Source organism: Neophocaena asiaeorientalis, unplaced genomic scaffold (genome assembly GCF_003031525.2).
Source record: "Neophocaena asiaeorientalis asiaeorientalis breed wild unplaced genomic scaffold, Neophocaena_asiaeorientalis_V1.1 scaffold461, whole genome shotgun sequence".
In the NCBI taxonomy this organism is placed as follows: Eukaryota; Metazoa; Chordata; class Mammalia; order Artiodactyla; family Phocoenidae; genus Neophocaena; species Neophocaena asiaeorientalis.
The window spans coordinates 3,124,696-3,141,081 of NW_020173230.1; the positions used below are offsets into that span (position 1 = coordinate 3,124,696).

Here is a 16,386-nt window from a genome sequence, read left to right on the forward strand (position 1 = left end):
GGGCCTTGTCAGGGCAGCACTAGGAGAGAACACCGGGGTTGGGGGCACCCATCACCCATGCGGGTCCAACCATGTGACACCCAGACGGTCTGACATCAGGGCTGACTCTTTTCACCCACCCACGAACACCTCAAAGGCAGGACCACAGTGTCCTCATCCCAGAGCCTGGGCACATTAAGCTGCTTAACAAGTGTTCATTAAAGAAACGTATCCATCCTCTTGTTAAATGAAAAATTGTAACACAACTGTGTCCCGTTTGGATTTTCCCATCCCATGATTTTCTTATATTGGGTTTTTGTAGTGTGTGTGTGTGTGTGTGTGTAGGTGAGGGTGACACCCAAAACTAATGTTCACACACAAACATGGGCCCCAGAGGATGGTGCCCGGTGCCCAGTCAGTCCAAGCTGGTGTGGAGCGGGGTCCTGCTGGGCCGGGTCTGGTCTCAGGACCTGCGGCCCTGACTCGGGTTTCTCAGATCATGCGTTTGGTCTGTTTAGCTGTTTGTTTGGTACTGAATGAGCACTTAAGCGCCAGGCACTAGTGTGCAAAAAGATCATGGCCCCTCCCTCTCAGAGTTGGGGGGGGGCGAGTGGAGGGAGGGACATGTCAATCAAAGACTCACAGCTATGCGGGGGAGGAGGGTGTCCCTGCTATAAGACCTGGTTCTGGGGTTTCCCTGTCTGGGGGATGAAGGGATTTCACTAGGGGAAGGGGTGCAGGTCGGGGAGAGGGAACAGCCAGGGAGGGGGCCCTGGCCGGAGTGGGGGAGGGGGGGTGGGAGTCTCTACCCTGCTGTCTTCTCCTCCTGGCTTGTAGTGAGGGGCTGGACCGGGACACTTCCCTGTGAGGGGCCTTCAGAACCAGTGGAGAGGACTAGGGGTGCTGCCCCCCCGTACCTCAGTTTCCCTTTCGGGGAAATGGGGATAAACGCCCCCATCTTGCTCTGGGGTGGAAATCACAGCCCTGGCTGTGCCTGGTTCACTGCAGCGGGATGTCACACGTTTTCGTCGCTGCCCTCCTGCCCTCTTGAGCCCCCGGTCAGCTGCTGGAAGGGGTGGGCCCCAGGGCCAGACAGATTTAGAAGGAGGAGCCCCAGGCCCTCGGGGGTTAAGTTTTCCTCGGCCTGGCTCTCCTGCCCTCAGCTCTCTCCCTGGCCCCTCCGAGCTCTTTGATGGCATTAGAGCCAACCTTTTCCAGATGTGCTGAGTCGAGGGGTTTGCCGGAACTTCATCTGCCTCCGCCAGACGGCCCCCTGCCAGGCCGCCTCCCCCCTCTGGTTGGGTTGCCTGCGGCCCTCAAGGCCACATGAAGTCCTGGACTTAGTGCTTTCTTAAAACGTGGCTTGCTTTCCTGCCCCTCCTCAGCCAGCCTGTGTGGTTCGAGAAGCCCACGATGTGTCCACCTCCCCCCCGACTGGACCGTGGTTTGGGGCTTGAGTGGGAGTGGCAGTCTGGGCGGGGGACACTGCCCTCTGGGCCTCTGTCCCTTCCGTCCGCACTTGGGAACGACTAGCTTGGACTGTGGGGAGACCAGAGCCTGGGGGACCCTGCCGGCTGCCGCAGAACTGCGGTGGGACTGCCCATCCCCCTCCCCGCCGGCCCGCTGCTATTAATCAAGAGATTAATAATCTCCTGCCTCCCTTTCTGAAACCCCCACTCCCGTTTCCTGTTGAGTCTCCAGTCTGTCTCGGTACCTCCCAGTCTGGTCCTCCTCGTGGTGGTCCCTGCTGAGGAAGTGGGGCTGGGGCAGGAGCCGGGGCCTGCAAGCTGCGGTGCCCAGTGAGGGAGGGAGGCCCCCCGCCTCCACCCGATGAGGTCTCTGCCCTGGCAGAGTCGTTCCCAGCAGGCAATGCCCGGACGATGGCCCTGTCCTGGCACCCACTGAAGGACCTCATGATGCTGTGGGGACATGGCCTTCGAAGGCCAGAGAGCCATGGCCTGGGCTTACACACCTCCAGTGACGGGCGCCTCACCCCTCCTGGAGCTCTTTCTTCATATTCCCTCTCACATGACCTTGTGCACCCCAGGCCACCTTTGGGGACACACAGGACTCATCTGCACCCTATCTAGGACAGTCACTGAGTGGCTGGAGGACTGCGGCCAGGACTCTCAGAGCACCTCATGACCGCTGTGCTCACTGGGAGGGTCCCGGGGACGCTGCAGAGGGCAAGGACCTCCTCTGACTCCTGGGAGGGGTCAGGGGGCAGCTTCGATGTGTTGTTGAGCAGGAGAGAACATGGGGCTCCCATCAGGAGGTCTGGTTCAGTCAAACCTCTGCTGCTTTATCACCTGGAATCTGACCCCCTCTTTGGCCTCAGTTTCCCCTCCATCAAGTGCGGCCATTCATCCTTGCTGGCCCCTCTTTCTTGGCCAGCAGCCTCCTGACTCACTTCCTCACCTCCCATCTCTCCTGTCCAGTCCGGCTGCCATGCCAACACAGGTGGGGTCTTTCTTGAAAGCAGATCTGATCACGATGTTCTTCTGAGCCACAGTGCCTGGGTGGCTTCCCCACGGCCAGGAAAAGGGTGGTCTCCCCGTAGGTACACAAGGCTGTCTGTCGAGGGGTGGAAAAACTATATCAAGTCTTCTGTTTATTTTTTAATCTACAAAATAAGAGAGAAATTAAGCTCTACTGATTTTTTTTTTTTTGCGGTACGCGGGCCTCTCACTGCTGTGGCCTCTCCGGTTGAGGACCACAGGCTCCGGATGCGCAGGCTCAGTGGCCATGGCTCACGGGCCCAGCCGCTTCGCGGCATGTGGGATCTTCCCAGACCGGGGCACGAACCCGCGTCCCCTGCATCGGCAGGCGGACTCTCAACCACTGCGCCACCAGGGAAGCCCTCTACTGATTTTTTATACATGCAAAGATGGTGAATAATACACATATATATACATGTATAAATTAATAGAAGCTCTTGCAGGCTCAGAAATATGTTACTGATCAGGAACATCCCTGGATGCCTGGAGAGCATGGCTAGTCTGCACGGACGCAGTCCAGACTCCTTGCCTGCAATACAGGCTTTCACAGCCACCCCGAATGCCCTGTCTTCCTGTCCAAGCACTCTGCCCCCCAAATGCACCAAACTTCACCCAAATTTCCTGGCTCTCCTGGTGCTGGTTGCCTCCTCACCTTTTTAGCTCAGCAGGGCTCCCTCAAGTGTCGCCTCATGTGGGAAGTCTTTGCCAGCTCCTCCTGGTGGATGGAAGTGGCCATGCCCTGCTCCCTCTCCCTGCATCCATCAGTTTCCATGGATGTCATCCTGAGCTCCTCCAGGGAGCCACCCCATCTTGGTTATCATTACAGTTCCTGGCCTGGGACTCCATCTGGTACAAATTATTCAGCGATTGTTTTATTCATTCCACCAGTCTTTATTGAGCATGTATGATGTGCCAAACCCTGAACTAGGCCTGGGGTTAGTGGAGGAGACAGACATCAGACAAATGATCGCACAGGTGCGATCACCCTTATATACTTGTAAGGGTGATAAGTGTTTAGAAGTCAGGGTTCTATGACAGTGTAAATCGAAGGGACTCAGCCTGCAGTGGGGTGGGTGGAACTGATGGGTGGGCTGATCAAGGAGGGCTTCTCAGAGGAGGTGACACTGGAGGCTGCATTGGAGTTAGTGGGCATCTTGGGCAGAGGGAACAGTGGATGACAAGCCCTGATATAGGAAGGAGCTCTGGGGGTTCAGAAACTCAAAAGCCGATTGCTGCTGGAGTTCTGAGTAGCTTGGAGGGGGGGCGGCAAGCAGCAGGGCAGCCAGGGTGGGCAGTGGTTAGAAGTCTACGCGGTCATACTAAGGATTTGGTTTTTGTCCTAAGATTGAAGAGAAGCCAGGAAGGGTGCATGGAGGAGATTTGTGCTTTGAAAACATCACTGGAGCCAGCTTCTGTGTATAGGCTGGAAGCTTGGGCACCAGTCAGGGGCCATTGCTGCTGTCTGGGAGGGTGATGAGGGAGGCTGGACTAGGGCGGGGTGGGGAAGAGCAGTGGGCAGGTAGGATCTACTTGGTGAGTGATCTCCCTGGACTCATCGATGTGAGGTGCCAGAGAGGGGTAGGGTCAAGGTTTCCATGGATATTTGTTGAGTGAATAACAACCCCCTGGAGAATATATGTCCCTGAATTTGCCGAGTGACAGTGAGGGAAGTCCCAGGATCTGCCCTACAGAGGGAACAAATACACAGAGATCAGAAGTCCCTAGAATTGGTCTGTCTTGGAAAAAAAAAAACAACCAGGGCTAGTGAGACACCAGATGGGAGACTCCACATTGGATCTGGAGAATTTCAGGGTAGCAAGGGATCTGTATGTTTTTGCATCTCAGCCCAGACTTCACAGGGGGTTCAGAGAGGCAGGACTTGCTCTACGGCTCACAGATGGGCAGAGATGTATTGGGATCAAGTGTTGGTGAGGATGTTTTAAACGATCCAGTCTACGATATTTTGATATGGCAGCCTGAGCAGACTAATACAAATACCTAGGGGTAAATTTAACAAAAGATGGCACACTGCTGAGAAAAATTAAAGAAGGCTTAAATAGATGGAAAGTTATGCCATGTGTATGGATAAGGAGACTCAGATTATTAAGATGTCAGTTCTCTACAAATTGATCTATAGATTCCATATAACCTTATCAAAATTATAGTGGGTTTTTTTTTGCAGAAATTGATAAGCCAATTAAAAAAGTCAATGGGAATGCAAAGGACCTAGGTGTCCAAGACAACCTTAAAGGAGAACAAGATTGGAGGACTTACATTACTGTATTTCAAGACTTACTATTAAGCTATATTAATTAAGACAGTGGGGTTTTGGTGCCAGGATGGACAAACAGATCAATGGAACAGAACAGAGAGTCAAGAAATAGACTCATATTTAAACAATCATTTGATTTTCAACAAGGCACTAAATAAGTTAATTTTAGTGGGAAAATTGAGGCCAAAAGAAGGTCTTTTCAATAAATTGTGCTGTAGCAAGTGGATATCCAAATGGAAAACAATGAACCTTGACTCCTACCCAGCAGATAGTAAAATTTTAAAAATGATAAATTGAACTTGATCAAAATTTACAACCTGATCATTAAAAATACACCTTTAAGGGACTTCCCTGGTGGCGCAGTGGATAAGACTCCACACTCCCAATGGAGGGGACCCGGGTTCATCCCTGGTCAGGGAACTAGATCCCACATGCATGCTGCAACTAAGAGTTTGCATGACACAACTAAGAAGCCCGCCTGCCGCAACTAAGACTTGGTGGAAATAAATAAATATATACATACATAAATAAATAGAAACTGGTATCAAAAATACTTCCAAGTTAATAAAAAAATACACCTTTAAGAAAATGAAAAGGCAAGACACATATTGGGAGAAAACATTCACAATACATATATCTGACAAAGGTCTCTCACATATCTTACAAATCAATAAGAAAGACTCAAAACCCAATTTAAAAGTGGGCAAAAGACTTGAACAGGCACTTCACAAAAGGAGATATCTAACTGGCAAGCATGAAAAGGGGTTCAACTTTAGTCAATAAGAATTGCAAGTTAAAACCATAATGAAAGAGTACTGCATACACCCTAGAATGACTAAAACGAAAATGATTGACAATATCAAATGTTGACGAGGTTATAGAGCAACTGGAACTCATACACTGCTGCTGGGCATGTGAACTTGGTTCATCCAGATAGGTTTGGGACAAGTGTTTGTAGTATCTACTAAAGTTAAACATATAACCATCCTATGGCCCATCAATTTTATTTCTAGGTATATACCCTAGAGAAGTGAAAAAGTGTCCACGAAGACTTGTACGAAAACACTCATAGCGTCTTTATTCATCAAAGCTCAAAACTGGAAATAATCCCAATGTCCATGAACAGAATAGACACATTGTGGTATATTTGCATAATGGAATATTATTTAGCAATAAAAAGAAACAAAGGAGTGCTACACTTAACAGCATAGATGAACCTCACAGACATGATGGGTGAGTGAAAGAAGGCAGACACAAATGAGTGCATGCTGTAAGATTCCATTTATCTAAAATTCTAGAACAGGCAAAACTAGTATCTGGCGAGAGAAGTCAGAAGAATGGTTTTGTCTGGGGGCTGGGTAATCAATTTGGAAGGGGCACAAAAGGACTTTGGAGCAATGGGAATGTTGGTGTAAACATATTGAATAGGTAAGTGTTCATTGAGCTAAACACTAGATTTATCTACAGATCTTCCCCGACTTAACGATGGGGTTACCTTCGCGATAAACCCATTGCAAGTCGAAAATGCATTAAATACACCTACTGAACATTGTAGCTTAGCCTAGCCTGCCTTAAACATGCTGAGAACACTTCCATTAGCCTACAGTTGGGCAAACTCATCTAATACAAACCCTGTTTAATAGTAAAGTGTTGGCCATCTCATGTAATTTATTGAATACTGTACTAAAAGTGAAGAACAGAATGGAAGGGTACCCACGGTTATCGTACACAGCTGAAGGCACGTTGGGCCTGAAGAATGTTTGAAGCATTGAACTAAGATTAATTGCTGGATGATGGGGATGCTACGGCGACAAGGTCGTCAATTTCTCCCTCTTCTGATAAGGCTGGAGAATAGCTGGGAGAAGGCACTGGGGCATCTGCACTTGTTGATGGTTTAGCAGGCATAGTATTCTTTGGGGAGATATCAAGTTTGGACTGTCCGGTTTGTTTCTTCTTTCCATTTTATATTTCTCTAGAGCAAGGAAGAACATCCTATATCTGCCTGTCAGCTCTTGCTAATGTCTCATAATTGACGTCCATTTCTTCTAACATCCTTACACCGCTTCTGATAGCAGCAAACGTCTCTGCCAGTCTCTTTACTGTGAAGTTTCCTGGTGCCTCAGCCATAACTTCTTCCTCTTTCCTTCCTTCTTTCTTCCTCCAGTTCGATCAGCTCCTCAGTGGAAAGTTCTTCAGCTTCAATACCAACAATCTCATGAACATCCTCTTCGTCAATGTCCAATTCTAGCTGTTTCCCAAGCACTAATATCTTGGGACTGTTTCATCCACAGCAGAGTCTTAGTTAAAGCCTTTGAACGTGTTCACGCATGTCTTTAAAACTTTCTTCTAAATGCTGTTCGTGCGTTGCCATGTGACTCCTTCCCACGAGGCAGCGATGGTCTGGGTAGCATTTAGAATGTTAAAAGCTTTCCAAAACTCTCAGAGTGTTCGGCCAGATCCCATCTCTTCAACAGCCTGAACAGACAGCTGGTGTAAAGAGCGTGCTTTGAACGGAGCTGTGGCGCCCTGGTCCATGGGTTGAATGAGTGCAGTTGTTTTCGGTGGCAACTACACAACCTTGACATCAGGATGCATGTCGCTGGTATGCTGTGGATGCCCTGGAGTGTTGTCTAAGATCAGCAGACTCTTGAAATGGGATGTTGTTTTGTCTTCAATATTCTCTTGTCTGAGGGATAAAACACTTCAAAAGCCAGGCTTCAAACAATGCTTATGTCATCCAGGCTTCCTTGTGATGGTGATAACAAACGGGAAATGAATGCTTGCTCACATATTTGAATGCTCTAGGGCTCTCCGAGTGGTAGATTAGGAAAAACTTTCATTCGAACCCTGCAACATTTCTGCCCCAAAGCAGCCTTACGCGGTGTTCGAATGCCTTGAATCCTGGCATTGTCTTGGACTCTTGATGAATGTATGTATGCTCTGGCATACACTTCCAGAACAAGCTCATTTCCTCGACATTCAGTATTTGTTCTGGCGAATATTCCTTATCCACAATTATCCTCTGCATCTCTTCCTTAAAGACTTTGGCACCTTCAGGATTGGCACTTGCCGCCTCACCGCTGACTCTCACATTATGAAAATTATGCTGGCTTTTGAAGCATTGGAACCGGCCATAACTTGGTATAAACATTTGCATTATTTGTAGAATCATTGACACACTTTTTTAGTGTATGGAAAGACTTCTTGCCTTAGCCTGGATGGTCAGTAGGCTAAGTGGTATGAACTTCTGTACCTGGTCTTCCATCCACGTGACAAGTTTTTTTTTTTTTTCTTTTTCTTTGTTTCTTATTTATTTATTTATTTGGCTGCACGGTGCGGCTTGCGGGATCTCAGTCCCCCCACAAGGGACTGAACCTGCGCCCTCAGCAGTGAAAGCGCGGAGTCCTGATCACTGGACCACCAGGAAATTCCCAGACAAGTTTTTTTTTTTTTTTCCATGTCATCCATCAGCCCAGCCTTTTTCTTCATGATGACAGTGAATTTAACCAATGCTGATGATTTCACTGCATCACTCATTTGCTTCTTATCCTTTAAGATGGTCAAGATCGTCGATTGCCAAAGTCCTAACTCACCTGCGATGGCTGTTACTGGCTTACTGCCTTCATGCTGGGCAGTTATCTTGAGTTTCATCTCAAGAGTATTGTCCTCCTCTTCTTCTCACCAGAAGCAGGAGACACAGATGGGCATTTTGTAGACACGATGGGATGGGAAAACGCGAAACACAGTATCGAAAACAATGCTGGCAACACAGTACCAGTTGAGTATTGGTTGTTTACCCTTGTGATCGCAGGGCTGACTGGAAGCTTCCCATCATCACCAGAGAGTACCGTACCCCATATGGCTAGCCTGGGGAAAAGATCAAAATTCAAAATTCCAAGTGTGGTCTCTACTGAATGCGTATCACTTTCACACCATCGTGAAATCCAAAAAATTGTAAGTCAAACCATCATAAGTTGGGGACCATCTGTGTTTTACTGCATGTAAATTATATTTTAATCGAAAAAGAGAAAACAAATCCATTCCAATGTGAGGAGTGAACTCAGCGCTTTCCTCCCTGGCACTGACCACCACGCATGGCCACATACTTATGTGTGTGATACAGGATTAGAGCCACCAGCTCTGGCAGAGTGGAGCTCGTGCTGCCTCCTTCGTTCTTGTATTCCCAGTGCCCGGCTCATGGCAGGCACCCCACACGTAAAACCAAGCTGTGTACAGGGTGTTGGGGGTACTGAGGAGGGAGCCGGTCAGCTCTGGCTGGGGCTGGGGGTGCTTCACAGAGAAGGGGATGTGGAGTCACACCCTGGAGGCCCTTGGGGATTTTTCTCATCAGAGTAAAGAAGGAGGGGTGAGTAGGCAGAGGAGCCTGCATGTATGTGCAAAGGCCCAGAGGCAGGAAGAGCTGCTTGTTTGTGCTGTGGTGGGAGGAGTGGAGGGGAGAAAGGTAGGCAGGGCCTTATTTGCTGACCTAAAGAGTGTGGTCTTAAGTCTATGGGAGCCATGGAAGGTTTTGAGAGAGGGCAGTCACAAAAGCGGATCTGCATTTTAGAAAGATCAGTGGGTTTGCAGACTGGAGCCCAGGGGAAGGGCTGGGAGTTCTTCATGGAGGGTGAAAAGATGGGGACAGCCCATGAACACTTGCACCTGCCCTGGGCATTCAGGTGAGATCTGAGGGTCTGAGCTCTGGCCTGCTGGGCTGGGGAAGCAGCGCCACCTACTGGCTCTCTCTGCTCCTGGACTTTGCAGGCCACCATGATGCTTCTGGTCCCGCAGTGGGACAGGCCAGCCCGTGGCCCTCAGAAGGAGGGGGCAGAAAGAGACCTTCTCTGGGGGATAAGCTCTCCCTCTGGTTCAGGGGCCTGAGATCAGTACCTTGTGCAGATGCAGGGAGGAACCATGTTCCCCTGTTCTGAACGAACACAAATTAGTATTACTAGGTTCTGCTAATTCTGCCTGGGTTTGGAACCAAGTTCCACCACCTTCTAGCAGGGTGACCTTGATAAAGTTACTGAAGCTCTCGGCGCCTCAGTTTCCTCATCTGTAACTTAGGAGTAGTAACAGCATCCACCTGTCAGGGTTGTTATGAGTCAGCAAGTGTAAAGCACTCAGCACGGTGCCTGATACGTGGTAAGTACGCAAAGCTGTCACTATAGCTATTATTGTTTTATCACCATCATCACTCAGGGCACGAAGTGAGGAGTGCCTGGCGCCTTTGGAGGGCTCACGGGCTGCAGGCCGAGGGGCAGCCTATGGCACAGGGGGCCTGAGGGCAGCTGTGGCGGCTGGAGAAGGGCTGGGCCCCGTGGCTAAACAGCTCAGACTCTCTCCTGACCACAGTGGGGACAGGCGAAAGGTGCTGGCCAGGAAGAAAGGGGTCAGATCTGTGTTTTGCAAACCCAGCAGCTACATGTCCCTTTCTGCTCTCACACGTGCTCTCCCAAGGAGCCTCATACCCAGCATCCCGGTCCTCGGCGTGCAGACCCGGAAACGGGCTCAGGGAGGTTACGGAACGTGTGTAATTCACATGGTGAATCAGGGGCAGGGCCCTAAACTCTCAGCTTGTGACCCCACAGCCCGGGGCTCCATCTCGTCCATGGTGCAGTGGTTATGGGAGGGATTCCACAGCTCTTCTGGTCCCTCTCAGCCAGAGCAACAATCTTCTTTCAAGAATTAATTTTAAAACTGACTTTTTAAATTGAAATTAAAGCGTCTTCCCTTTCCCAGCTGGGCCAGTTCCTGGCTGGGAAGTTTGCAGCAGGAAGAGGGTGTGAGCGTGTGTGTGTGCGTGTGTGTGTGTGTGAGCGTGTGTGTGAGTGTGTGTGTGAGCATGTGAGTGTATATGTGAATGAGAAATCGTGTGTGTGTTTGTCATACAGTCTATTGGGACTCCTTGGACCCAGGCTCGCCTACCCACTTATGTCCCACCAGGCTCCTTCTATAAGGAGTGGTGACAATGACTGGTCTTCTGCCACCCCCCCACCCCCTCCCCAGTGGCCTATGCCAGCTACTTCCTGCCGTGGATCTGAGAGACCAAAGGCCTGCATTTGCTCTTGGGCACTTCTCCGTGCAGACTTCTGGCTCCTCACTCGAAAGTTCCAGCCCCTGGCTGCGCACTGCCAGCCCCTGCCCCCACCCCGCTTCCCACTTAGAGCTCCAGAGGGAAGCTGGTTTGCCGGAATGTTTACGAAACATGAGTGAGAGGATTTTTTTTTTTGAAAGAAAAATTAGTGTAGCAGGATTCTTCAGATTTAGTGCTGTATTTCTGAAATTCAAAACCTGACTTATGTATTTTCCTGTCAACAGTGCATCTCAAAACGTCACGCCTGCTGCCACCAATTAATTCATAATTTTCCCATTCACGATTAAGGTGCCTGGTGTCAGCAGATGCAAATTCTGTGAAGTCATGCAGTTTTGCTTTCAAGAGGAAGTTGTGCAGACTTTATCAACCAGCCAAGTTATAATGATGCGTGTAAATCGAATAATAAAGCCGAATCTTTGCCCCTCGTGAAAACCAGTCATATGTTTTTGTGTGTGTGTGTGTTCATTGAGGTGTAAGCGATAGATAACATTGAATTAGTTTCATGTGTGCAACCTAGTGATTCGATATTTGTGTGTGTTGTGAAATGATCACCACAAATAGGTCTAGTTAACATCTGTCACCACAAGTAGTTACAAACATTTTTTTTCTTGTAATGAGAACTTTTAAGATCTACTCTGAGCGATTTTGAAATATGCGATACAGTATTATTAACTATAGTTGCCATGCTGTACATTACATCCCATGACTTATTATAACCGGAAGTTTGTGCCTTTTGACCACCTTCACCCATTTTGTACTGCTCCCTATCCACCGTCCCCCAGTTTCTGGCAACCACCAGTCTGTTCTCTGTATCTATGAGCTTGGTTTGTTTTTATTTTTTTGTTTTTAGATTCCACCTATAAGGGAGATCATACAGTATTTGTCCAAGGTCTTTCCATGTTGTCGAAAATGGCAAGATTTCATTCTTTTTTATGCTGAATAATATTCGTGTGTGTGTGTGTGCGTGTGCGTGTGTGTGTGTGTGTGTACGTGTGCCACATTTTCTTTATCCACTCACCCGTTGATGGGTACTTTGGTTGCTTCCATATCTTGGCTATTGCATATAATGCTGCAGTGCACATGGGGGTTCAGATATCTTTTTGAGTTAGTGTTTTCATTTCCTTTGGATAAACACCCAGAAGTGGAGGTTATGGTAGTTCTATTTCTGACTTTTTTTTAGCAACTACCGTACTGTTTTCCACAGTTTCCAATTTACATTCCCATCAACAGTGCATGAAGCTTCCCTTTTCTCCATATCCTCACCGACACTTATTTCTTGTCTTTTTGATAATAGCCATTCTAACAGGCGTGAGGTGATATCTCAGTGTGGTTTGGTCATATATTTTATATTCACTATTCTTGGAGTTTCACAAAATAGTATCAAACTTATTTTCAAGAAAAATTTCAAAATTGTGTGAAAATTTACCATGGAATCCCACTGCACTTTGCAGGAGCGTTTGGTTGCTGCAAGGGCCCCACTACTGAATTGCAAGTTTTCACTGGAGTGTCTCTCTCTCTCATCTGTCAGGCTGGGATTTTCTCAAGGATGGGACTCCGTTTTACTAATCTGTGACCACAGTATTGCCTGTAGTTGATGCTCAATAAATATTCACTGGGGACTTCCCTGGCAGTCCAGTGGTTAAGACTCCATGCTTCTACCGCAGGGGGCAGGGGTTCAGTCCCTGGTTGGGGAACTAAAATCCCACATGCCATGGGGCGCGGCCAAAAAAAATACATATATATATTCATTGGATGAATCAACCAAAAGAAATAATGATTGGGAAAAAGTTGGAGTTAAGTGACTTGTGGGTGGTTGGAAGTTGTACAGGTTCTAATGATATTTTTCTTTTCCTTATTCATTATCTTGGGCTGCCTTAACAAAATATCATGGACCAGATGGCTGCAACACAGAAATTAATTTTCTCAGCCAGCCACCTCTCTGTGTCCTCACATGGCCTTTGTTCAGTGTGTGTATGTGCACAGAGAGAGATCTCTGTCTGTCCTCCTCTTCTTAAAAGGCCACCAATCTTATTGGATTAGGGCCCCACCCCTCTGACCTCATTTAACCTAATTACCTCTTCAGAGCCTATGCTTAAGTACAGTCACATTGTGGGGGTTAGGGCTTCAACATATGATTTCTGGGAGACACAATTCAGTCCGTAGCAGTCATTTCCCCACACTAGGGGGCCACCCTTGGAGATTTGTGGGAAGGCAGAGCTGGAAGGGACTTTACAATGCACCCGACACAGACAGGGGTGGTCACTCACCCAGGGCCACATAGCCTGTGGGCACAGAGCTAGGATGATGGGCTCTACTGCCTGGGGGGCTCCCAGAGCCCTAGGCTGGGTGGTTTCAGCAGGAGTGGGATCTGGAGTGGGCAGGTAGGTGCTCACACTGTCCTGACTCTGCCCTTGTGTTAGTTACAGGACTCTGATCAGACCCACGTACAGAGTGTCCTACCGCACAGTGACGGCGCTGGAGTGGAGGTGCTGCCCTGGCTTTACCGGGAGCAACTGTGACGAGGGTGAGTCTGCCGGGGGCAGGGGGCAAGAGGAGGGGGTGCTGGCCGGGCCGAGCTTCAGAGTCTACAGATGCTCCTCCCTCCCCTGCCCTCCTTCTGCAAGCAGCTCTCCTTTCTTCCACATTCCTTCCTTCTTTTTCCTAAGCATCCCTGAACCAAATGCTCGGGACTGGCCAAACTGGGGAGAGCCTGGCACCCTGCCTGTGGGCACAGAGGTGGGGTCCCGTGTGCACTGCTTGGGCCAGGCATGAAGGAGAATCGTGAGCCCTGGCCTGAGGAGGAGAGTCAGTGTACAGCCTATGTCTTCTGCTCTGGCTCTGACTTACCCCAGAGCCGGGGCAGGCAGAGCTGGATATCTGGGCTCTGAGCAAATGCAGATGAGGACCCAGGAGCCTTGAAGCCACGCTGGTTGTAGAATAAGGCAGATGGACCTGGTGGGCGGCAGCAGCAGGAAGGCCTCACCCTGCTGCCCTGGCCCTGTTGCTGGGCAGGTGCCCAGAGGGAGGAGGGGAGGTCGGGACCCAGAGCCAGAGCCTTCCTTCTGAGCCCAGGAGCCAGGCTCAGTCTGGCTCTGGAACTTGATGGGCGCAGAGAGCAGCGCTCAGGTGGGATTCAGAGACAGCAACAGAGCCCATCCCTGCCGCACCCACATCCAGGGACAGTGGGTCCTGCCTGACAAACAGGTTTGCAGCCCACCTGGTTTTCCAGGAGAGCTGGGCAGTCCCAAGGCTCAGGGGTCAGTTTTGAATTTGGAAACAGTAGTTCTCCTCAACCTCAACTTTCTGACAAAATGATCCTCTCTCATCTTTTTTTATTACCTAACTTACTGATTTTAGTTATATGTCTATTTAAAATATACGTACTCTATATGTGTATGCTTTTATTGTACACTGCCTAAAAGTCTTTGGATTACAAATAATAGCCGAAGAGCAGCAAGGGCAGTAATAATAATGGTGATGATGCTTCAGTGAGCCTGTGGCCCAAAGCTGAGCTGAAGGAAGGGGTTGGGACATGGAAGCGTCCAGTGGTACCTCCTTTACTGGTCTGTGAGCCTGATTCTGGGAAGGGAGGTGGACAGCCTCAGGGGCTGGCCCATACTTGGGGGGCGCAGGACTGCCTGGGCCTTTCTTTGGGGAGAAACAGAAGGGACCCCAGGTGTGAGGGGAGGCCTGGCTCCCCCAGGTGAAGGCGTGGGTGGCAGGACTTTGTGCTTTATGTGTTGAATGACCACGGCTCACACTGGGTCCCTTGTTGAGGTCGGAGGCCCTCAGAACCAGCTTTGGACCATGGTTGTGGGAGAGACCTCTGGTCCCTCCAACAGAGTAGAGCAGACCTGTCCTCTGGATTCTGCGAGGGGCTGGGGAGACAGGGCTTTCAAGGGCAGTGACTGATTTACCCTTAAGTAACTGACTCAGCGCTTTTCAGTGACCAATAAAATAAATACCATTGGCTCCACCCGATGAAGTACTGGCTTGCCATCAAGACTTCAACTTTAGAAGCCCTCCCTAAGCCTTAGGAAGGCTCCTGGGTCCTTCTTTCAGCTCCGGAGCCTCTGAGGGCGCCCCCCCACCCCGCCCACCACCTCGTCATCGCCTCAGCCAACTCAAGGGGTAACTAAGCCACACCCGAATGGGGCCCCTTCCTTCCTCTCTTGGAAACACCGCAGTGCTGGAGCGTATATGTTTTTCATCTCTCTTCATATTCTCTTCATTAGAGGAATGAATGAACCACGAGATGAAGTGTAGTAAGTCTGAAAATGTGTAAGTCATAATTCTCACACAAGTGGCTTGTGAGCGTGCGTTGTATTGAACGCATGGATTGTGGAACCAGCAACATGGCAAAGCTGATTCAAAAGAGATTAGAGAAACTGATAAATATGCAGATTGGGGTCCCCGAGACCACGCTTGGGTTGCTGCCCTGAACCAGAGCTCTTAGTGGGACTCAGTCGTGTATACGTGGTGGCTTCCTGCATGGCTGAACTGTTTCTAGCCCCTCTGGTGGTTGAGCTGGCACAAGGGATGCCCCCAGAAATCACAACGTTGGCATAGACTCTCTGGCCCAAGGCTCCCAGACCCTCTTATCAGATAGGACATTTCAAGAGCTTAGAGATACCTCCCAGGAGCCAAGTGCAAAGGCCAGACCTCTCTTTGGGTTAGGTTAATCCTTTACTGATGTGTGTGTGTGTGTGTGTGTGTGTGTGTGTACACATATATATGAATATACACATATATATGCATATGTTTCACACATATGAAAATATAGGAACTATGGTATATTTTAAATATATATGAAATAAGAACCTGAAATAAAATCACTACGTTAGATCCTACAGGACAATAAAAACAAAACCTTTGGGGTTATCCTTTCTACTGAGCAGAAATCGTTTACATATCCCCAGTTTTGTACAAGTTAACATCCAGCTTTGCAGAACCTTGGCTGTAATACACAGTGAATGGCAAGTAAACAAGGTGAACTTCCCCCAGGAAGTCCCATGGCCCTTGGGTGGGCTCCTTAGAGAATGCTGTAGTGTGACGCTAAAAGGTTAGGCCCTCACCTTTTTTGCCCACGTCCATGTTTTGGGTAATTCTTGCAGACCGAATGGACGAAGCACAGCATTTGGCGGGCAGCAGACCTGGCATGTGTGGGGGGCAATCCTTGTTCTCAGGGAGGTTCTGCCCATCAGGACAGGAGTAGGTTCAAGCAGGGCTGGGGGCCCATCCTTCCTGGGAGAGGAGATGTAACTGTGAGCTGGTCAAATGCCCCCAAAGTTGCCCGCCCTTGAGAGCTTGGCACCTCACCTCCAGAAGAAAGCTCTGACCTGGTAGGCCACAGGGATATGGATTATCAATGCACTCACCAGAAACGTCTCGGAGTCCTGAGCTAATTATTAAGGGGTGTCGGCACCACTCCAGACACTGTCAGCCTCAGAGTCTCTGCCAGCCCCTTCCTGGTGGAGGAACCTTCCAGATTCGCCCACTTCGATGAGGAATGCGTGTTCATCTTAGGGCATGGGATGAGG

At 49.2% G+C, this 16,386-nt stretch overlaps 1 protein-coding gene across 1 annotated transcript in view; it reads left to right on the top strand.

Annotated features, from left to right (window-relative positions):
* The window catches only part of COL26A1 (collagen type XXVI alpha 1 chain), a 173,244-nt gene that overhangs the window by 61,474 nt on the left and 95,384 nt on the right, over window positions 1-16,386 (top strand). The window contains exon 3 of the mRNA XM_024745284.1: window positions 13,273-13,370. Within this exon, the coding sequence (XP_024601052.1) occupies window positions 13,273-13,370 (98 nt within the window). The remainder of the gene's footprint in view (window positions 1-13,272; window positions 13,371-16,386) is intronic.